General features: G+C 42.1%; 1 protein-coding gene and 2 non-coding genes across 3 annotated transcripts in view; 2 read left to right on the plus strand and 1 right to left on the minus strand.

Moving 5' to 3' along the window:
• Positions 1 to 137, plus strand: LOC114230714 (small nucleolar RNA SNORA13). Its single transcript, XR_003616676.1, has one exon. It is a non-coding gene; the product is annotated as a small nucleolar RNA SNORA13 (small nucleolar RNA).
• A 6187-nt stretch (positions 138 to 6324) lies between these two features.
• The window catches only part of ZFYVE1 (zinc finger FYVE-type containing 1), a 46886-nt gene continuing 30919 nt past the window's right edge, over positions 6325 to 22291 (plus strand). Inside the window, exons 1-2 of the mRNA XM_028141452.2 lie at positions 6325 to 6542; positions 8865 to 9795. Of these exons, the coding sequence (XP_027997253.1) occupies positions 9283 to 9795 (513 nt within the window). The 5' untranslated portion in view covers positions 6325 to 6542; positions 8865 to 9282. The remainder of the gene's footprint in view (positions 6543 to 8864; positions 9796 to 22291) is intronic.
• LOC114230681 (U6 spliceosomal RNA) lies at positions 8362 to 8468 on the minus strand. Its single transcript, XR_003616648.1, has one exon. It is a non-coding gene; the product is annotated as a U6 spliceosomal RNA (small nuclear RNA).

The following is a 22291-nucleotide window of genomic DNA, read 5'->3' on the forward strand; positions in this document are numbered from 1 at the left end:
ACCCTTATCAAAAATCAGTTGACACTTTTGGAAACTAGTGAATGTGGTGTCAAAAAAGGCGTAAACTACATACTTTGCAGCCCTTTCCTGCCCTTGAATTTGATGTCTTTGGTGGAAGAGCTGTGTAAGTAACAGTTTAGAAAAAAATAAATAAATAAATAAAATATTTTAAAAATAAAATAAAATAAATCAGTTGACCAAAAAAAATCAATTGACCATAGCCCTAGCCAGTCTTGCTCAGTGGATAGAGTATGGCCCTGAGGACTGAAGAGTCTTGGGTGTGATTCCCGTCAGGGCACTTGTGAGGGGCAACCAATCTATGTGTTTCACTCACATCTATTTCTCTCTCTGTCTCTCCCCTTCCCTTCCACTCTTTCTAAAAATCAATGAAAAAATATCCTCGGGTGAGGATTTAAAAAAAAAATCAATTGACCATAAATGGAGGGGTTTAATTATGAACTCTCACTTGTATTTGATTGATCTTTATGTCTGTCCTTATAGTATAACACTGTTTTGTTACTGTTTTTTGCTAAACCTCACCCGAGTTTATTTTTTCCATTGATTTTTTTTTTTTTTTTTTTTTTTTTTTTTTTTTTTTTTAGAGATAGTGGAAGGGAAGGAGAGAAGGTGAGGGAGAGAGAGAGGGAAACATCATGCGAGCCCAGCCAGTGTGGCTCAGTGGTTGAACATTGATTGACCCATGCACCAGAGGTCACCAATTGGATTCCCAGTCAGGGCATAGGCCTGTGTTTCAGACTCAATTCCTGGTGGGGTCCAGGCAGGAAGCAGCCCATTGAAGTCTCTCTCTCTCTCTCTCTCTCTCTTCTCTCTCTCTCTCTCTCCTCTCTCTCCCCCTTCCTATCTCTCTAAAAATCAATAAAAATAGCCCTAGTTGCTGAAACCGGTTTGGCTCAGTGGATAGAGCGTCCGTCTGCGGACTGAAAGGTCCCAGGTTTGATTCCGGTCAAGGGCATGTACATTGGTTGCGGGCACATCCCCAGTAGGGGGTGTGCAGGAGGCAGCTGGTCGATGTCTCTCTCTCATCGATGTTTCTAACTCTCTATCCCTCTCCCTTCCTCTCTGTAAAAAAATCAATAAAATATATTTTTTAAAAATAGCCCTAGCCAGTTTGGCTCAGCGGAAAGGGTCAAGGGCACATACCTTGGTTGCAGCTTTGATCCCTGGCCCTGGTTGGGGTAAGTGCAAAAGCAACCAATCGATGTGTCTCTCTCATATCTCTGTCTCTCTCTCTCCCTTCCACTCTTTCTAAAAATCAATGGAAAAATATTCTCAGGTGAGGCTTAACAAAAAAGTAAAAAAATAAAATAAATAAAAACATGTTTTAAAAAGTCATGTGAGAGAGACACCTTGATTGGTTGCCTCCTGAACATGCCCCCTACTTGGACAGGGATTGAACCTGCAAAGTGCCCTTGACTGGAATTGAACTGAAGACCCTTTGGTTCAAGGGCTGACACTAACCACTGAGCAACCTGCCAGGCTAGCACAATACTGTTTTTTTTACCACTATAGCTTTGTAATAAATTTTGAAATCAGGAAGTATGAGTCTTCTAACTTTGTTGTTTACAAGATGGTTTCAACATTGTTATTCAGGGTTCCTAGCAATTCCACATGAATTTTAAGATCAACTGTCCATTTATAATAAAAAAAAATTTTAAAAATGCCCTAGCTGGTTTGGCTCAGTGGATAGACCGTCTGCCTGCAGACTAAAGGGTCCCAGGTTCCATTCTGGTCAAGGGCAATGCCTAGGTTGTGGGCTTGATCCCCAGTAGGGGGCGTGCAGAAGGCAGCTGATCAATGATTCTCTCTCATCATTGATGTTTCTATCTCTCTCTCCCTCTCCCTTCCTCTCTGAAATCAATAAAAAGATATTAAAAAAAAAAAAAGTTGAGCCCTAGCCAATTTGACTCAGTGGATAGAGCATGGGCCTGCAGGCTGAAGGGTCCTGGGTTCGATTCCGGTCAAGGGCACATGCCTGGGTTGCAGGCCTGGTTTGCAGTAGGGGGAGTGCAGGAGGCAGCAGATCTCTTTCTCCCTCTTCCTTCCTCTCTGAAATCAATAAAAAATATATTTTTAAAAAAGTTGAAATTTTTATAGAAAATTCAATAAATCTGTAGGTTAATTTGAAGAGTATTACAATCATAACAATAGTCTTTCAATCTCAAAACACAGGATGTCTTTCTATTTATTTATTTCTTCTTTAATTTTGTTCAATAATGTTTTAAAAATATTTTATTAAAGTGTAGTTGATACACAATATTAGTTTGAGGTGTACAATATAGTGATTCTACACTTACATATCTTACAATGTGATCACCATAATAAGTCTAGTAACCATATGTCACCATACAAAATGTTTACAATATTTTTAACTCTTCTTTTTTTTTTGTAATATGACACATAATATGGCAAACAGGTCATCCTATTGAAAATAACGAAACATGTTGGTAAAATATTGAAGAGTCAACAAGAAGATAAGGAATTATCAGACCAAAATCTAGGTGAAGGCAGGATCCAAAGAGTAAGTAGAGCAGTGATGTCACTTTTGCCCTGGGGCATTTACCTTACTTGGCAATTTAAGGTTGGCTTTTCTAGGCCTTGTAGGCCTTGTGGGGCAAGTAGGACAGATGGGTGCTTCAAAGTGCTACCGTTTCAGTGTAAGGGTGAAGAACTGCTAGTAAACACACAGTCACCCAACAGCCTGGAAAGAAAGTCCTCTTGGAAGGGGGAGATTTCTGGGAGCTGTAGAGGGGTCACAGGACCATCAGACTGCCCTCTTAGGGATATGTAACCCAAATATACATCTCAAAGGTTAAAAACAAAAATCCCAAACAATGAATATAGTTTAAAGTGGTCCCTCCTGGCAGAATTGACAGCAAATCTTCTCTGGTGGAATTAACCTGTATCCTAGGCCTCAAAAACTTCCCAGAAATAATTTTCCAAGGAAAATCTAACTCAGAGTAAAAAAAAAAAAAGCACACAATAAATGAGAATGAGTAAAAACAACTAACAGAAGCAGATCTGATCATTCCAACCATCTGTTAGCCCAGCTGGGTGTGGCTCAGCAGTTGAGCGTTGATCTAGGAACCAAGAGGTCGTGGTTCTATTCCAGGTCAGGGCATGTGCCCATGTTGTGGGCTTGATCCCTAGTGTGGGGCTGCAGGAGGTAGCCAATCAACGATTCTCATCATTATTAATTTTTTTTTACATTATTCAAAACATATTTATTCATCATCATTATTTTAAAACATATTTTTATTGATTTCAGAGAAGAAGGGAGAGAAAAAGAGAGAGAAACATCGATAAAGAGAGAATCATTGATTACTGCCTCCTGCACGCCCCACACTGGGGATTGTGCCTGCAACCCCGGCATGTGCCCTGACCAGAATCAAACCTTGGCCTCCTGGTTCGTAGGTTGATGTTCAACCACTGAGCCATGCTGGCTGAGCTTTTCTCTCATCATTGATGCTTCCCTCTCCCTCTTTCTCTCTGAAATCTGAAATCAATAAAAAATAAATACATTAAAAAAAGAATTAACCAATGAATGCATAAATAAGTGGAACAACAAAATGATGTTTCTCTCACTCACCCTCTCCCTTCCTCTCTGAAATCAATAAATTAAGAAAAGTTTTTTTTCATTATTATTGACACATTGCACTTACATAGTAAAAATTTTCAAGAGTATAAACGTAACCCTAATCGGTTTGGCTCAGTGGATAGAGCGTCGGCCTGCGGACTCAAGGGTCCCGGGTTCGATTCCGGTCAAGGGCATGTACCTTGGTTTCGGACACATCCCCAGTGGGGTGTGTGCAGGAGGCAGCTGATCGATGTTTCTCTCTCATCGATGTTTCTAACTCTCTATCCCTCTCCCTTCCTCTCTGTAAAAAAAAAATCAATAAAAATATTTTTTAAAATATTAAAAAAAAGAGTATAAACGTATTCAAAGAACGTCTTCTTCCTCACCTTAGTATACTCCTTGGAGGCAACCATTTCCCACAGTTTAAGGGGTTCTTAGAACTTTAGAAAATATAATTTCAAATGGGTAGTTTTGGCTTTAAAAGGATTAACTACCATTTTGTTCCCAGGACATGTTAATATACTTATTTTATAATTACTAAGCAAATTATTAGGGCTACAAAAAGTTATAGTGATGGTCTTAGGAACAAAACCCTCTAGGGAAATTTTACAGCAGGCTAGCCAGTCTCAAGAACCTAGCTAAAGACTTGCTTTCTTAACCTTTCTAACATTTCTTCTTTTGCTCTAATTGGTTTGGCTCAGTGGATAGAGCTTCGGCCTTCGAACTGAAAGGTCCTGGTTCAATTTTGGTCAAGGGCACATGCAGGCTGGATCCCCAGTAGGGGGTGTGCAGGAGGCAGCAGATCAATGATTCTCTCTCATCACTGATGTTTCTATTTCTCTCTCCCTCTCCCTTCCTCTCTGGAATCAATAAAAATATATGAAAAAAACGATTAGGAACGCTAAAATAAATAAATAAATAAATAAGAGTTTGTGACTAAATCAGGAGATGGGTTCTTTTTTTTTTTTTTAATGCTTTGGGGCTAATTTATGTGCAATTATGGAATTTTTTAAAAATACATTTTTATTGATTTCAGAGAGGACCATCAATGATGAGAGAGAATCACTGATTGGCTGCCTCCTGCTCGCTCCCTACTGGGCGGATCAAGCCCGCAACCTAGGCATATGCTCCCAACTGGAATGGAACCCAGGACCCTTCAGTCTGCAGGCTGACGCTCTATCCACTGAGCCAAACCAGCCAGGGCCAATTATGGAATTTTTATAACTATTCATTATTTTTCAAATCAGCACATTTAGTCAAGTAGCTGTAAAATAATTCTAATAGGGCAAATACTAACATAGACTTTTCTATCTTTTTTTAATGATCTCACTTATGTTTTATTTTTTTCAGTAAAGTCTTAGATTTTTTATTTATTTTATATATATTTTAATATATATATTATTGATTCAGAGAGGAAGGAAGAGGGAGAGAGAGAGAAACGTCAATGATGAGAGAGAATCATTGATCAGCTGTCTCCTGCACACCTCCCACTGGGGATCGAGCCTGCAACCTGGGACACCATACATAGTTGTTAGAATATTATTGATTACCAGAGGTCTGATGCACGAAAATTGTTCATGGGTAGGGTCTCTAGGCCTGGACAGCAATCAGGGCTCATCAGGGCCTTGCGGCTGCTTGCCAGGGCCTTCTTTCCAGCTGCCGGCCAGGGCCTCTCTTCCCAGGCTGCTGGCTGAGGAGATAGATTCTTGTCCCAGCTTTGCCAATAATTTGCTGTGTGACCTGTCAAGTAACTCAACCTTAGTATTCTCTCCTGGGTTAACAATTATCAAGATAGAATGATAGAACGTTAGAATTGGCAGAGACTTCAGAGTTTATACAGTACAATTTCTTCATTTCATGGGGTGATTGAGTGACTTACCCATGAGCTTTCTAGAACAAGCTTTCAGTCTTGGCATCTTAGATCAGTGCTCTTTTGACTACATCACATTTTCTTTCAGTGTTGTTCCAAGATTCAAACAGACAAAAAACAAAACAAAACAAACAAACAAACAAAAAAAAAAAAACACCCCAAAAGTTAAAACACTAAAAAAATATATGGCCTTTCACATAAAGCCAGATAACAATATTAACTATTACCCTGCACTGAAGCCTGCAAGCTTATCTGAAAATATATCCTGTTTAACTTAAGGATGTCTTAGAATTCAGAAACTATGTAAGGAAAGGTCAGAAAAAATAAAAGATAGGGGAGGTGGAAATTAATGATTGGCTTGGCGAATACTGGTAAACGGAAAACAAAACTCACAGGAGTACTTTTATTCTCTTATCAATTATTTTTTCCCCCTACTTTGTACATGGTGAAATTGAGGAAGTGGAGGCTGTTTTTACACATTTCTGAAGGAATGGTGGGAAATAAGGGTTATTTGAAATGAAATTACCTTGAGTATACTACACATTACATCAATTCTCTAACTTAACGCCATCCTTTCTGGGGCCAGTGCCCAAAACAACGCTCTGAAAACAGCAGAAACCACAGTCAATGCAAAAACTCCAACTCCCGAAATGCTTCATGGCTTGTTTCCACCGCTTCCTGGCACGGGCAATCTCTTCCGTACTGGGAGTTGTAGTCATTCAGGGCCCCCACTTCCGTCGTGTAGGGGAGGATGCCCCTCCAGGAAACTACATTTCCCAGGAAGCTGTGCGTACCATTCTCCGCGTTTGGAGCGTCAGACTCCACCCCCCGCCCCCTCCTCCCTCCCAGGGCTGCACAGCTCACGCCTTCCTGTTAGTCGGAGCTGGTAGAAGTTCACTCCGATCAGCTGATCACAACTGACAACAGGAGAGGAGGAAGCCCGGGAGGCTGCGAAGGAGGTGGGGGGCGGAGATGGAAATGAGGATGGATCCTCCGGTGCCCTGAGAAACAGCCCCCGCCCCCACCGGCGCCCCGTGGTCCCCCGACGCCGCCTGGCCGCAGCCGAGCTGCTCCTTGGTGGGGTCCCCTGGCCGTCGCGGGAGGGGAGGGAAGGGCACGGCCCTGCCTAGGGGACGAACCATAGTCCTGGTGCTCAGGCTGCCCCCAAGGGGGGGAGGTGGGGTGGCGGGTGCGGCTGTTGTGGGGGTGGGGTGGCATAAACAATAGATTCGGCTCTGGCCTCTGCCAGTGTTTGTGGGGGGTTTGGGGAGACCTTCTTTGTTCGTGGACGCTGCTCCTACCCTCGGGTTGTGGTGGTGTTGCCCGGGAGGAAGGAAGGGTGAGGAATCCCCTGGCTGGAGAGAGATACCGAGGTAGGGGGCAGAGTGGGCAGATTGTTTGCTTTGCCTGGCGGGCGGTGAGGTGTTCTGGTGAAGGCTGATTTTATATTTTTCTCAGTTGCGACAAATTTTTGTTTCCGTGTGGGAGCTAGTTGGGCTCGTCTGAGGTTAGAGTGTAAATAAGGTCTCCCAGTCACTCCCTTCGCCTTCCTTGTTTATCTAAAAATAAGATTGATCGGTTGATTTCTGTGTAGGAGGAGTAGGAAATATCTGAAAAGAGGGCTTTGCCTTTCGTTGGGGCTTGAGAATGGGTGTCAAGGCTAAGGGGAGTTAGGAATATAATTGTAGAAGTCACAAAAGCCCCTTTCCTGCCCCAGTTACATATATATTTTTAAGTTTTTGAGTAACAAAGAGAAAAATGGTTTTAACTCACTGCTTGTCTGGCTTTGCGGTGGGCCATAGTGGAGGAATTCTGTCTCCTGTTGCTCTTTTTTTTTTTTTTTTTCCCCAGTTAGAGAAGGAACAAAAGGAAGTACAGTAATTGTTTTATATTGTTTTCAAGCATGAAATGGTGATTCTTGTTTCCAGGTTTAGAGTTCTTAATAGGCATCTGTCTAGACTTGCAACAACTCTAGTACTTTGATGGAGCTAAAGTTTATTACTATTATCATTTCTTTAGCTTATTTTACAGGCTTCTTTCTCCATCTCTCCCAATTGTGGAGTGCATGTGGGGATGCAGAAGGTTGTCCCTCTGAGGATTTTTTGCTTAGGGATTTAAAAAATATATATTTTTATTTATTTCAGAGAGGAAGGGAGAGGGAGAGAGAGATGGAAACATCAGTGATCAGAGAGAACCATCCATCGGCTTGAGGCTTGATCGGCTGCCTCCTGCATGCCCCACACTGGGAATCTAGCCCTCAACCTGGGCATGTGCCCTGACGAGGAATCGAACTGTGATCTCTTGGTTCACAGGTCAATGCTCAACCACTGAGCCAACGCCGGCCAGGCCAGTGATTTTTATTCTGAATTTAATAACTGAGTGAACAGAAAATTTCTGTGTGGGAAATAAAGTAGCAAAGTCACTTAGATGCCTTGGGCCTAGAGGTAGTGGTTATTTTCAAAGGACAACTTGACCATAATTTTGAGAAGAAATTGCTAGGTCAGAATGAACCAGTGTAAATTAAAAAATATATATATATTTTTACTGATTTTAGAGAGAGGAAGGAAGAGGAATAGAGAAATAGAAACATCCGATGAGAGAGAAACCTCTTATCAGCTGCCTCCTGCACACCTCCTACTGGTGATGGTGCCTACAACCCGTGCATGTGTCCTGACCCAGAATCTATTCAGTGATCTCTTGGTTCATGGGTTGATGCTCAACCAGTGAGCTACGTTGGCGAGGCTTAGCTAGTGTAAATTTTACAAGCAAGAATGAAATTTCTTACAGGAGTTTTGGTGTTGTATTTAATCACAATCTTTTTTTTTTTTTTTAACCTTCACCTGAGGGTTGAGATAAAATAAAATATTTTTATTTTTTCCAGTGATTTTTTTTTTTTTTAAAGGTGGAACTCTTCACAAATTTGCGTGTCATCCTTGCACAGGGGCCATGCTAATCTTCTCTGTATTGTTCCAATTTTAGTATATGTGCTGCTGAAGCCAGCACTCCATTGATTTTTTAAAATAATTATTTATTGTTGAAATTATTACATATGTCCCTTTTTCCCCCCTATTGACCCCCTCAGGCCCCAGTGATTTTTTTTAATTTTTTTTTTTTAGATAGAGTGGAAAGGATGGAGGAGGAGGGGAGAGAGAGAAAGAGAGAAACATTGATGTGAGAGAGACACATCGATTGGTTGCCTTCCACACTTGCCCCAATGGGGTTGGGGATCGAGCCTGCAACCTAGGTACATGCCCTTGACTGGGAATTGAACTCGAGCCCTTGGGTCCAGTGGCTGATGCTCTAATCACTGAGTAAACTGGCCAGGGCTTTTTTTTTTTTTTTTTTAAGGTGTACTTCTGTTTTTAGATGAGTGAAATCCTTTTCCTTCCTTTATTTTAGGTTACCCCCGAAGTATTGACTTGAGGTTGGATTATATTGAAGAGCTTCTGACCACTCTCTTTCATTACCAAAACCTTGTGCTCGAGGCCCAACTAAGGAGTCCACCTCAGTGAACCCGTCAGCTCTCTCTCTGATAGCCATAAAAGACCCTTCCAAGTTAATTTGGACCACATATTTGTCTGCACTTTATGGAGGATGAAACCATCAAACCAAATGAACATTGCTGCTGATACAGAAGCCTTGGTGGCAGGAAATTAAAAACTTGAACATTTGTGAGTGTGTGAAGAATTCTAATGGGGCACTGAATGTGTGTGTGTGTGTGTAAGTGTAAGTGTCAGGTGTTCAGAACCCTGTGGTATTTCTGTGTGGTCTTCAAAGCCTCTGTTTTCACGGCTGGGGAAAGCCCAGTGGCTGTTTTATGGTGGTTGATTTCCTTACCGACCTGAGTATGAGTGCTCAGACTTCCCCAGCCCAGAAGGGCCTGAATCCAGGGCTTATGTGCCAGGAAAGTTACGCCTGCAGCGGGACTGATGAAGCTGTCTTTGAGTGCGATGAGTGCTGCAGTCTGCAGTGTCTCCGCTGCGAGGAGGAGCTGCATCGGCAGGAGCGCCTGAGAAACCATGAGCGGATAAGACTCAAACCCGGCCACATCCCTTACTGTGACCCCTGCAAGGGCCCCAATGGGCACTCACCAGGTGTGAGGCAGAGGGCAGCTGTGAGGTGCCAGACCTGTAAAATCAACTTGTGCCTGGAGTGCCAGAAGAGGACTCATTCTGGGGGTAACAAAAGGAGACACCCCGTTACTGTCTACCATGTCCCTAAGGCCCAGGAGTTACTGGAGGAGGAAGAGATGGATGAGGAGACCAAGAGGAAGAAGATGACTGAGAAGGTTGTGAGTTTCCTCCTAGTAGATGAAAATGAAGAAATTCAGGTAAGCCCTTGGGGATTCATGTGGGGGTAGTGGGGCAGATCTGTTGTTGGAAGGTAGCTCTCAAAAGGGGAGTCTAGGAGGAGCTCCCATTTTAATCATTAAAAGGCAAGACCCCTGAAAGCTTAAATTGCAAGGAGTCAGGTTTAGTTTCTTACCAAGTTGTGTGACTTTGGGCTGAATTTCTCTCTCTTTTTTTTTTCTTTTTCGACTGAATTTCTTCTCCGAGCCTCAGTTTTTTCATCTATAAATTGGGAACGTTGAGACTTCATTGGTTGTTGTGAGGATGAAATGGCAGTTTTGTTTAGCTTATTGCATAATAAGTGCTCAGTATCTGATAGCTGTTATTATTATTAGGAAGAACTGATTTAGAACCATTTTCTGAACGAGAACACTTGGGCAAGTTGTGAATAAATGTGAATGATGAGGGATTCTACCTGTGCAGGGAAAGAAACACTAATAGTGAGTGCCATGGGAGTGTTAGCAATAAGTCATAAGCCTGCTCACTCCATTTAGAGGCAGGTCTTTTTTTTTTTTTTTTTAGTATGTTTGTATTGATTTCAGAGAGAGGAAGGGAGACGGGGAGAGGCATAGAAACACCAATGATAAGAGAGAATCAGTGATTGGTTGCCTCCTGCACGCCCCGTACTGGGGATTGAGTCTGAAACCCTGGCATGTGCTCTGACTGGGAATCACACCATGATTTCCTGATTCATGGGTCGATATTCAACCACTGAGCCACACCAGCCGGTCTTTAAAAAGTGGCATTTGAGCCCTAGCTGGTTTGGCTCAGTGAATAGAGCGTTGGCCTGCAGACTGAAGGGTTCCGGGTTCGATTCCAGTCAAGGGCACATGCCCAGGTTTCAGGCTTGATCCCCAGTGGGGGGCGTGTAGGAGGCAGCGGATCAATGATTCTCTCTCATCATTGATGTTTCTCCCTCCCTTCCTTTCTGAAATCAATAACCATATTTGTGTGTGTGTGTGTGTGTGTGTGTGTGTGTGTGTGTGTGTGTGTGTATATATATATATATATATATATGAAAGTGGCATTTGAGCCCTGGTTGGTGGGGCTCAGGTGGAGTGTTGTCTGTGCACTGAAGGTTTCGGGTTCAATTCCTGGTCAGGGCATATACCTAGGTTGTGGTTCAGAGTATGGGAGGCAACCCGTCCATGTGTATCTTTGATATTTCTCTCTCTCTCTCTCTCTCTCTCTCTCTCTCTTTCTCTTTTTTTCTCTCTCTCTCTCTACACTCTCTCTCCCTCTCTCTCCCTCCCTCCTCCCTCTCTGAATTCAATTAAAAACATTTTTTAAGTGGCATTTGATAAGGATAGTATTCTCTCCAGATGGGCTCTTCCTATTTTCATGTATAGGCTTCTGATTAGTAAAAGCCAGTGAGACACCTGGGATTACAGAAGGACTGAAGAACATTTGATTTGATTCTGAGGTGGGGAGAGGGTAGTGTATGACCACTAGGGGAGACTGGGGAAGGGATGGTATAATGTTTATTCTTTCCAGAGAAGGTAGTATAAGGTCTATGCTTTCGAGTGACGACTGCTTGATTCATATCCTGGTTGTAACACTTATTGACTTATTGGCTATATAACCATGTTAAGTTATAAGCTCTGTGCCTTCTACTCCTTAGTAGTAGTTGAGAGGATTCAAAGATATTAGGAATGGGAAGGATTTATCTTAAGGCCTGGCACATAGTGTCCACTACCAGTCTGTTGCAGTAGTTGTTTTTTTTTAAATCTTTATTGTTGAAAATATTACATAGGCTCTCTTTTTCCCCCAATTAACCTCTTCCAGCTTGCTTTCGTTCTCCTCTCATCCCCCTCTTTTTTTTATTTTTTTAATTTTTTTGTTGATTTCAGAGAGGAAGGGAGAGGGAGAGAGAGATAGAAACATCAATGATGAGAGAGAATCATTGATTGGCTGCCTCCCACTCTGCCCTAACCAGGGCTGGGATGGAGCCCGCAACCAAGGTACGTGTCCTTGATAAGGACCCTTCAGTCCGAGGACCGACTCTCTTATCCACTGAAACCAAATTGGCTCGGGCTCTTGGGTTTCTTTCATAAAGGACCCATGTAATTCCATTCACGAGGGCTTTATTCTAATGATCTAGTCACCTCCAAAGGCCCCATCTCCTAATACCATCATATTGGGGGTTAGATTTCAACATGTGAATTTTGGAGGGGATACAAACATTCCGTCTACAGCATTGTATTTTATAGATGAAGACACCGAAGCACAGAGAGATGAAGTAACTTGCCAAGATCAAGTTACAGTAAGTGGCAGAGGATTTGAACACAGGTATCTGGCTCTAAGATCCTTGCTTTGTGACACTTCTGCTATCTCTGACCAAATCATTTAAACTTTCTAATTAAGCTTCATATGGTCAAAAGCATCAGATCACCAGTTCCTCATGGCTGCTGTAAGAATCAAATGACAGAGCTCTATATAAATGTAAGACTTGTCATTGAAGAACTCCTTCCTCATAGCAATAAATACTCTATGAAAGAAAAAAAGTAAAAAAAAAAAAAAAAAAAAAGAAAGAAAGAAAAGAAAAGGGGAATAAAAAAGAAAGAGAAAAGACAAAAAAAAAATCCTGTGAGTTAGCACCCAACTTTGTTTTTATTTTCTTGTTTCTAGGCATCTGTGTACATAAGGAATATTTTAGCAGCTTATAGGCAGTTAATGTTATGTGTGGTTTCCTCAAATTCTATGGCCTAGAGTCTCCTAAGGTTTGTTGCTAGTGATTCAAGTATTCAGTTTTTTGTGGAAAACTTAAAGGACAAAAAGTTACCTTTTAGAGGTGGAAATTTTTTATTATTCCATTGTTGTCATTTGAGTGGGTACTAGAATTATAAATTTGATGAGAGACTAACTTTTGGTCTCAGAAGTAGAAACTCATTTGTGGCCTGCTAGCCAAAGCCACTCAATAATTCATCACAGTTATTGACCATATGTTATGTGCAGGGCACTTTCTAGGTTCCAGGGATACATCGTTAAAAAACTTGGTCCATGCCATCCTAGAACTTACCATTTAAGTGGGGAAAGCACAGTTCACATATGTAAAACACATAAACAGATGGTTTAGTTGAAGTAAGTATTATTATTTTTATTGATGGATTTTAGCGAGAGAGAGGAAGAGGGAGAGAGAGCAACATTAATTTGTTATTCCACTTAGTTATACATACATTGGTTGATTCTTGTATGTGCCCTGAACGGGGATCGAACCTACAACCTTGGTGTTTTGGAACGATGATCTAACTAACTGAGCTACCCAGCCAGGGCCTGGAAGATGATTTGGAATCCACTCTTGGAGGATAGTCAGGGAAGGTTTTATTGTAGAGGTGACTTACAAGCAAAGGTCTGATGATTGATACTACCTGGGCAAATAGACTTCCAGAAGGAAATGGGAACAAAAAGAAGGTGGGACGGCATGTTTGAGTATGCCAGTGTGGCTGGAGTGAGTTGTAGAGTGTGTTAAGGAAACAGGTGCAGAAACAAGCAGGTGTCACATCACATGGGGCCTTGTAGACCCTAGAAATAACTGGATTATGAGACTAATGAGAAGCACATATCTGCTTTATGCTAGAGAGTCACATGATCTGATAGAACTTTTTTTTTTTTTAAATATATTTTATTGATTTTCCACAGAGAGGAAGAGAGAGGGACAGAGAGTTAGAAACATCGATCAGCTGCCTCCTGCACACCCCGCACTGGGGATGTGCCCGCAACCAAGGTACATGCCCCTGACCGGAATCGAACCCGGGACCCTTGAGTCCGCAGGCCGACGCTCTGTCCACCAAGCCAAACCGGTTTCGGCTGATAGAACTTTTTAAGAGAAGTCCCTTTACTAGAGTGTGAAGACTAGATTGTGGTAATTGTAGGGGGACATGAGTGAAAGCGGTGAAACCACTTAGGAGGCTATGGCAGAAGGTGAGGTGAGAGGTGGCTTAGATTTGGTGTTATCATTGACATGATGAAAAATATTAATGAATGAGGGACAAAGTTTGGATGTAAAATGAATGCTGATATATTGGGTGGAGGAGTGAGGGAATGAGAGAACTTAGTGGTGACTCCTGGGCATTTGGTTTGTGCAAATAACACCTGCTTAATACCCCAACTTTTATTGAATCTATAAAACTAAAGGTCTTTAAGAACAAAATTTATACAATAAAGAGAGCTAAATTAGCCTCATTTGGTATTAAACTAACACAGTAATTCTCAACCAGGAGTGATTTTGCCTCCTTAGGGGGCATTTGGCAATGTTTGGAGACACCTTTGCTTGTCACAGATGGGGGAAGGGGGGGAGTGCTACTGGCAAGTGGGTAGAAGCCAAGGTGCTGCTAAGTATCTTACAATGCTTAGGGGAGCCCCCCCCCCCAAAAAAAAAAAAAAAAAGAATTATCTGGCTCTAGCTGGTTTGGGTCAGTCATTAGAGCATCGGTCCATGGACTGAAGAGTCTTGGGTTCGATTCTGGTCCAGGGCACATACCTCAGTTGCAGGCTTGATCCCCATCCCCAGTTGGGGTGTGTGTGGGAGGCAACCAATCCATGTCTCTCACATTGATGTTTCTCTCTCTCTCTGTCTCTCCTCCTCCCTTCCACTCTCTCTAAAAATCAAAGGGGAAAAAATATCCTTGAGTGAGGATTAACAAAAACAATAATTATCTGGTACAAAATGTCAGTGCTGAGTTTGGGAACCTGTTCTAACAGATGAAGGTTTGGTTGAATAAGGAGACCTGGATTCTAGTGAAGTAGAAAATATATCAGGAACAAAATATCTAATCGGTACACTAATTTTTTTTCTCCCTCTTTTGGTTCTGTTCACTCCTCAGAAGTAATCCAGGTGAAATCAGTATTTTCTTTTGGCATATGAAATAGGTAGACTTTCTGGGTTGTGTTCGTTGATTTTTCTAGGCCCAGTAGAATTGTGCTAGGAAAACCAAAGGATTTAAGGATCCATTATTTACAGCCCATAATAAGTAGATGATCCACACTGACAAGTCACTGTAATCTCTTGAAGTTAGAAACAACAACCTTAGCAAATAACTCAAAGGTTAGAAGAATAGTTCTAATAATTAGGGTTCTTTAAGGGAAGGAAGAGGATAGTAGGAATTCAGATATCTTACCAGAATGTTTATTCATAAATGGGAAAAAAGATTCAAAATTTTCTCTTCATTCTTATGAACACATACATTTAAACCCCATACAAGTTTTTTTTTTTTTTCTTCCCCATAATCACCCCATTTTCCTCTTTGTCTCTTTTCTACAAACTTCCTATAACTGTCCTCTTTCCAAGAGAATTAGAGCAGCAGCCTGACAGGAAATTTTCCCTGTTTCCTCTTTATGCTGACTGACCCCTGACTGGGACATTAGGAGAACCAGGGAGTTTTTCATGCCAAAAGACTCCTCATGCCCAGCATGCAGGGTGCTAAGGAACCCAGGGAGCTGGGGTGGTCAATGAGAAGCTAAGAAAATACCCACTGGGCAGGCCCTCCTGACTCAGAAATTGACAGCCTTGGGCCCTCCAGGAAACGGGAGACCAAGGGAGTCTTCTTTGTCCTTCCCTCAGCGAAGTCCGTGGTGGACCTCATCTCACTGAGACCGTCCCTTTAAGAAGACCCATCACGGTACTTGGCTGCGTCACTTGTTTACAGTCCCAGAATAGTGTGGCTCAAAATACTGGGACTTGGCTTTTTTTTTTTTTTTTTAAGTTGGCTAAAAGAGACATTATTTTAATGGGATCCAGGAATGGAAAATAGCAGAGGATGTCTTCAGACTGCCTGGGAATCCTGAACCACACACTGGCTGTGCTAGCCTCATCTGCTGGTGACTCCTTGGCCCTTTCTCTGCTTCCGGGTCTAGGGTACCTTGCTGGGTGGGGCTTGCTCTTTCCAGGCCCTTTGTTTCAGACAGGCTGGCGGGGAAACCCCTTAACTTAATTCTGGTCAATAGGTCATGAGCCAGAGGGGTCATAATCTTCTACATTGTGGGACTTGCCCATTTTTCTCTCCCAATGGCCGAATTCTTATAAGGACCAATTTTGGTGCTGTGGCTGTTAGCCTTTTGGTAAGTTCTGGTCAGGACATGAATATATCTTTACTATTGGTTCTTAGGTGCTATATTTTAAAAAGTAACACAAAGCCATAGGTCTGTTCAGGAGCTGTCTGTCTGTCAAAATAATAAGCAATAATTGGAGAAGCAGCAGAGGCTCCCTTCACGACTACCGCCTTTTACTTCTAAAAGCCCAAGAAAAAGCCCCTTTTGTTTAGTAATAATGGTGGAGGGGGAGGCATTGTATGGGGTTACTGGGAAATGCAGGGTTGAGGGTGACTCAGACAGGCAAAAAAATGAAAGAGCCCCTATTGTGTGCCTTCAGTTTCTGCTCTGCATCTTCTGAGCTTTCTCATCCTTGCGCTGTTGTAACAGGCTCCTGGCATTTAACCTGGGAGGCTATTTTGTTTAGTGCAGGGCTGTTTAAAATCTGACCCATATAAGCCATCAAAATCACTGTGAGTCAGCTTTTCAGGGAACCTATTTTTAACTATTTCAAGTTACCTCCAGTTTGTGCAATTCTAATTTTCTTCTGGTCTGTCACTTCCTCAAAGTGATTGATTTTTTTTTTTCTGGAATTGGGCAAACATCTGGCTTTCTGAGTCAGGGGTAGTATAAGAGGAAGATTTCTTATTCTATTGACCTTCTGTGTTTTCCCTGTGGATGCATCTCCTGGTCGTACCACCTTCGAGTTTGTCCTGGAGCAGGGAAGGGCCTCTGAGAGCAGGCTGCAGTTTCCTGGGGAGTCTTGCTTGCTTTGGGAGGAACTCCCATGAGATCATTTCTCTCTGGGCTTCGAACTGCTAACTGAATGGAGCACATTTGATTGGTGGTGGGAAATCAGAGGAAAGCTAATGGATGAGACCCTGGAGAAGGGATTGTAGAAAGTTCCAGGCAAGGGGAATTGGAAAGACCCTTGGGCAGGACATAGGAGGATTTTTGGAGGCAGGAAAGGGTGGATGCTTCCTTGGAGGATGTTTTGTTCATTTTGCCTCTCTTTCCAATGACTTTTGGCCAGAAATGAAGAGGCTCTGTTTAAACTGTTTGTGTGGTTGTCTTGGTAGTGGCTGGCGTTCTTGGGCAGAAGAGTGTGTATACCAGCCATATGTAAGCACTTGACCTCTGCCTTGACTTCACTGGAGGATGATTCTGCTTCCTAGCAGCTCTGGAAAATTTCCCCCTCTTCTGATTTCCTTCTACTTGTGACTGAATTATTGCTGTCTTTCCCAGGGAATTTGAGTCTAGATGGTGGAATGCTTGAGCAGAACTGACAGAGCTTGATTCTGACATGTAGGCACAGACACCCCAGCTTCAGGTGAAGAGAGCAATTCAGCAGTCCTAGGGTATTTTAGAAATTCCTCTGCTTTCCAGCTTCTGCCTAGTGACTATGTCATCCTTATGACTAAAGTGTTTTCCATAATCTCTCATAACCTTTTTCTAAGGGCTCAATTCAGTTTACATGTGTCATTTAACAACAGTCATAAACATTTATTGAGTGTCAATTATGTGCCTTATTAGTTTGAGTAATCTCTGAAAAATCTGTCACTTTCGGGGGAGGGGTTTCTGTCTAGAACTAAACATAAATGATTTCAGGTTTAAAGTCTGTTTTTCATTGTTCATGACATTCCTTTTCCTTTCATTACCACAGAAAATTGAGTTGGATACTTTTTTTTTTTTAAAGGATTGCCCTAGATTTGGGCATTAAAGTGCAGCCTTCCCTGACCATCGTATTTATAAGAGCAACCCTTATCCCCACTTTGTAGTCCTAGTCTTATATCCCGATTTTTTTTTCACAGCACTTATCACCATTTGACCTGACATAAAAAAAAAAAAGTACATGACATGACACGACTTTTAAGAATAAACTCTTTTGTGGTATAATTTACACATTGTAAGTGTACAGTTCTATGAGTTTTGACAACTATATGTACACGAGTAACCCCCCTGTTCCCCACCAAGGTCAAGGTAGAGAACATTTCTATCCCCCCAGAAAGTTACCTTGTGCCATTTTACTAATCAATTTATTTATGTATTTATTTATTTTAAAGATTTCTAATTGATTTTTAGAGAAAGAGGAAGGGAGAAGGAGAGAAAGAGAGAAACATCCATGTGAGAGAGAAACAGTAATCAGCTGTTTCCTGCATGCCCTCAAGCCAGCAACTGGGCATGTGCCCTGACTGGAATCAAACAGTGATTTCCTGGTTCAAAGGTTGACGCACAACCACTGAGCCACGCTGGCTGGGCTGGGCAGTGGTTTTTACCTCTTCTGTTCGTCAGCATCTAGACAGTGTTTGGCACACAGTACGTACTCAAATATTTGTTGAATGAATGAAATGTGCTAATGAGAGTAAATAAATGTAACATTTAATTAAACATTTAATGAGTGCCTACTCTGTGCTGACAACTGAGGGAGATACAAAGTGGCAGTAAGACTCTGAATTTGCCCTTGGTGAGAGGACCGTCTAGTGGTAGTGGAAGACAAAATACATAGAATAAGGTGCATAATGTCAGAGCGTTATGGAGAAAATATGGCTATTGAGAGGAGGGTGTTATTGCTGGAGGAGTTACTAATGTTAATTGACTTTAAAATAGTTATATGCTATATTCTTACTTAACCACGGCTCTACTATCTCACTCCATATTGAATAGAAACCAGACCCCTCTCAGTTTTGGACTCAGACACCAAAGATCTCCTTATAAAGCTGTGTCATCTACTAAGATCTTCGGCATAAACTGCGAGAAGAGCACTTTAGTGAGTCTCTGGTGTAGTGATAATTCTTGGAATCATTCTTTTGAAGACTGAATGCTTTCTTATGCATAATATATGTATTATGCAACCTTATAACAGCTTTTTTTCCCCCCGTTAAATTGAAGATACATCCTTTTGAGGGAGGGAGTGGTAAATACTGAGTATCTTCCTTGTCCCATTATCCCTAATTCTATAAAGAGGCATTTATTGGAAAACTTTCTCCAGGAGGGTTTTTAATTGGGATAATGGAATGCAAATTCTGTAGTGTCTGCAATAACTGGCCTGGAGGTAAACCAGACAGCTACAGCAATAATGTCAGTCAACACTTCTCTAGCATTTGCTACATGCCTCCACTGTGCAAAGTGCTTGATGTACATCGTGTCACTTAGTCCTCACAGCAAGCTGAGGTTCAGGTAAATTAAATAACTTCTTTAAGGTTATTCTAAAGTCAGTGAGTGGTGGAGACTGGTTGGGTGAACACTTAATGGTAATATGGACTGTTTCGTTCTAAAGAGCCTGTAGCATCTGCATTTTGAGCTGAGTTTATTAATTTGTTTTAACAAATATGTGTTGATTTCCTATTATGTGTCAGGCCCTGTGCTGGGGCCGCAGTGGTGAACAATACAGACCAGACCCCTTGCTAGCATGGAGTACATTCTATTTGGGAATCTCAGAACCAGGATGATGTTAACAGAGATGATGGGTTGAGAATGAAGACTTTGAGAAAGAGAAGGGTTGAGTAAATTATCCCTGGTGTAATTCAGGTAGAGGTGGACTTGAACCTAGCTCTCTTGTCTTCTGTCTAGCCTCATGTTTTCACTGCTAAGTCTCAGAGCCTTTACTGGACCTTATGCCCATTGTTGTTGTTTTTTTGGAAAATATTTTTATTGATTTCAGAGAAGAAGGGAGAGGGGAAGAGAGAGGAGAAACATCAGTGATGAGAGAGAATTATTGATCGGCTGCCTCCTGCATGCTCCCTACTGGGGATCAAGCCCGCAACCCAGGCATGTGCCCTGACTGGGAATCAAACTGGGACCTCCTGGTTCATAGGTTGACATTTAACCACTGAGCTACACCAGCCGGGCTGTGCCTGTTTTTGTAGCTGGCCACTTAAAAGGGGAGCTGCATCTCTCACCTGTAAGTTCCTTGGAAGAGTCCCTTGAGGACGATGTGGCTCTTGAGGATGCCTCAGTATTTCCAGTCTGTCCTCAGAATTCAGTTTTGCTTTGGAAAGCTTTCTATCTATCTGTATTATATAAAAGACTAATATGCTAAGTATCCATCTGACCAATAGCTATGATGCACACTGACCACCAGGGGGCAGGCACTGAATGCAGGAGCTGCCATGACGCGCACTGACCATTTACAGAGAAACAGTACCACAGACCTGGCACCCACAAATCAACACTTGGCTTCCCCCAAGAGGGACACAGGCCTCGCCACCATCTTGGAGCAGCAGCCCACCAAATTGCAGCCAATGCTGCCAAGACCCCATGGTGCAAAATGCGGCCCACAGCCCAGCCCAGCCCAGCCTGGAAACAGTTGCTGTGGGTGCCAGGTAATGATGTCATGTAGCAATGCCCAGCTTCCTCTCCCTAGCGACTAGACTCTTTGCAATTTCTTCAGCCCAGGAACACAACTTGCTTTATAGCCAGGTGGAAACATTTTACACTTTAACCAAATGTCTCTGAAGCGTTTTCCCATGCCTCATGGGAAAATGTTTTCATTTGATCCTCACAGAAGTTCTGGAGTAGGTAGATAGGAGACTCGGTGGAATCCTATTTTTTTTCATTAGCTGGAAAACAGAGATTTAGAAAGCTCAGAAATTTGACCCGCCTGAAAAGAAGTAAGAAATGGTGGACCTTGAAAATTACTTCAGGTTTTCTCACTGCACAGAATATAGTCAAACACTGCTGCAGTTAAATATTTTACCCTTTGTTCTCCCTGCGTGATCTATAATAATAACCTGCTTCATGTTGATATTTACTGCTGTGTTGCTGACAGTTACTTGAAAGAGAAGTTGGGGTGCTTCACTGGACTGGAAAAAGTTTAGCTAAATCAGAAAGCAGGTCTAATTAAGCAAGTTTATTCTCTCTATATAAAAGGCTAAGTTGACTCACCCATGCGCGATACATATAAAGCTCTCGCTGGCGCCAATCACACCTGTGTTTTGATCTGTCATTGTTGATCATGAATTTGGTTGACACTTCTATTATAGAGAAAGGGTGAATAGTGATATGAATTATTAATTAATTAATTTCCTTTCATTGTGCACGAATTCGTGCACCTGGCCACTAGTTCAGACATAAATGGAGAGCTGAATTGGTTGAGGTCAAAGAGACTGATCATGAAGCTAAAAATGACTATTTTTAAAGAATTCATTGTGTGGATCATCTCTTCATAGAAACAATCTCTCTCCTGCTCTAGAGTAAAAGGAGAGCGGCAGGCAGTGTCTGTGAGGCCACGTGTCAGAAGAACTGGGGGTAGTTCTAAGACATGGGAGAATTCCTGACCTCTCAAGTAATGGAACACTTTGGGGACACTGGAGTGGAAGGAAGTGATCTTTGCCCTTACCGAATGTGTTCATTGTATTTGTGAAGCCAATCTCATGCCTTCAGTGGTCTTAAGAAAACATTTGATTGAGAAACAGTACTTTTTATGTTATGCTATTGATACATACATGGATGAACACAAAGATACCGGTATACACTTCTTTTAGGATAGAATGAGAGGCCTTTTTCTGAACTCTCTGGGTTAGAGAAACAGGTTTACTAGAACTTTCTGGCAGTAGGGGTTTCATTTGGGCTTTAAAATTAGAGTGGCCACTGACTGGTTGACATTGTTTAAGTAAAATCTTGTTTGAAAATTAGGCCATGGGCTTAAATCATTGCCTGGAGCATTTTTCTTTTCTTTCTTTTTTAAAATATATTTTATTGATTTTTACAGAGAGGAAGAGAGGGGGATAGAGAGTTAGAAATATCGATGAGAGAGAAACATCGATCAGCTGCCTCCTGCACACCCCCTATTGGGGATCGAGCCCGCAACCAAGGTACATGCCCTTGACTGGAATCAAAGCCGGAACCCTTCTTCAGTCCGCAGACCGAAGCTCTATCCACTAAGCCAAACCGGTTAGGGCTGGAGCATTTTTCAACATGATGAAAGTCCGTCTGGATTTGTCAGGGAAGAGTTCCCTCACCTAATAAAAAAAAAAAAAAAAAAAAAAAAAAGATGCCAAAACCGGTTTGGCTCAGTGGATAGAGCGTTGGCCTGCGGACTGAAGGGTCCCGGGTTCGATTCCGGTCAAGGGCATGTACCTTGGTTGCGGGCACATCCCCAGTGGGGTGTGTGCAGGAGGCAGCTGATCGATGTTTCTCTCTCATCGATGTTTCTAAATCTCTATCCCTCTCTCTTCCTCTCTGTGAAAAATCAATAAAATAAAATTAAAAAAAAAAAAAAGAGTTCCCTCACCTTCCACTTCCCCTTTCCCTTCCCTGAAATAAGAAAACTGTAACCCAAGTTCTATACCTGTGCTGCTCTTTTATTTTATTTTAATTTTTATTTAATTTCTTTATTGATTAAGGTGTCACATATTTGTCCTCATCCCCCCATTCCCATCCCACACCCCTCCCCACGGATGCCCCAACCCCCTGTTGAACTTAACCGTTGGATAGGCTCATATGCATGCA

The sequence above is a fragment of the Eptesicus fuscus genome, chromosome 5, assembly GCF_027574615.1.
Source record: "Eptesicus fuscus isolate TK198812 chromosome 5, DD_ASM_mEF_20220401, whole genome shotgun sequence".
Lineage (NCBI taxonomy): Eukaryota > Metazoa > Chordata > Mammalia > Chiroptera > Vespertilionidae > Eptesicus > Eptesicus fuscus.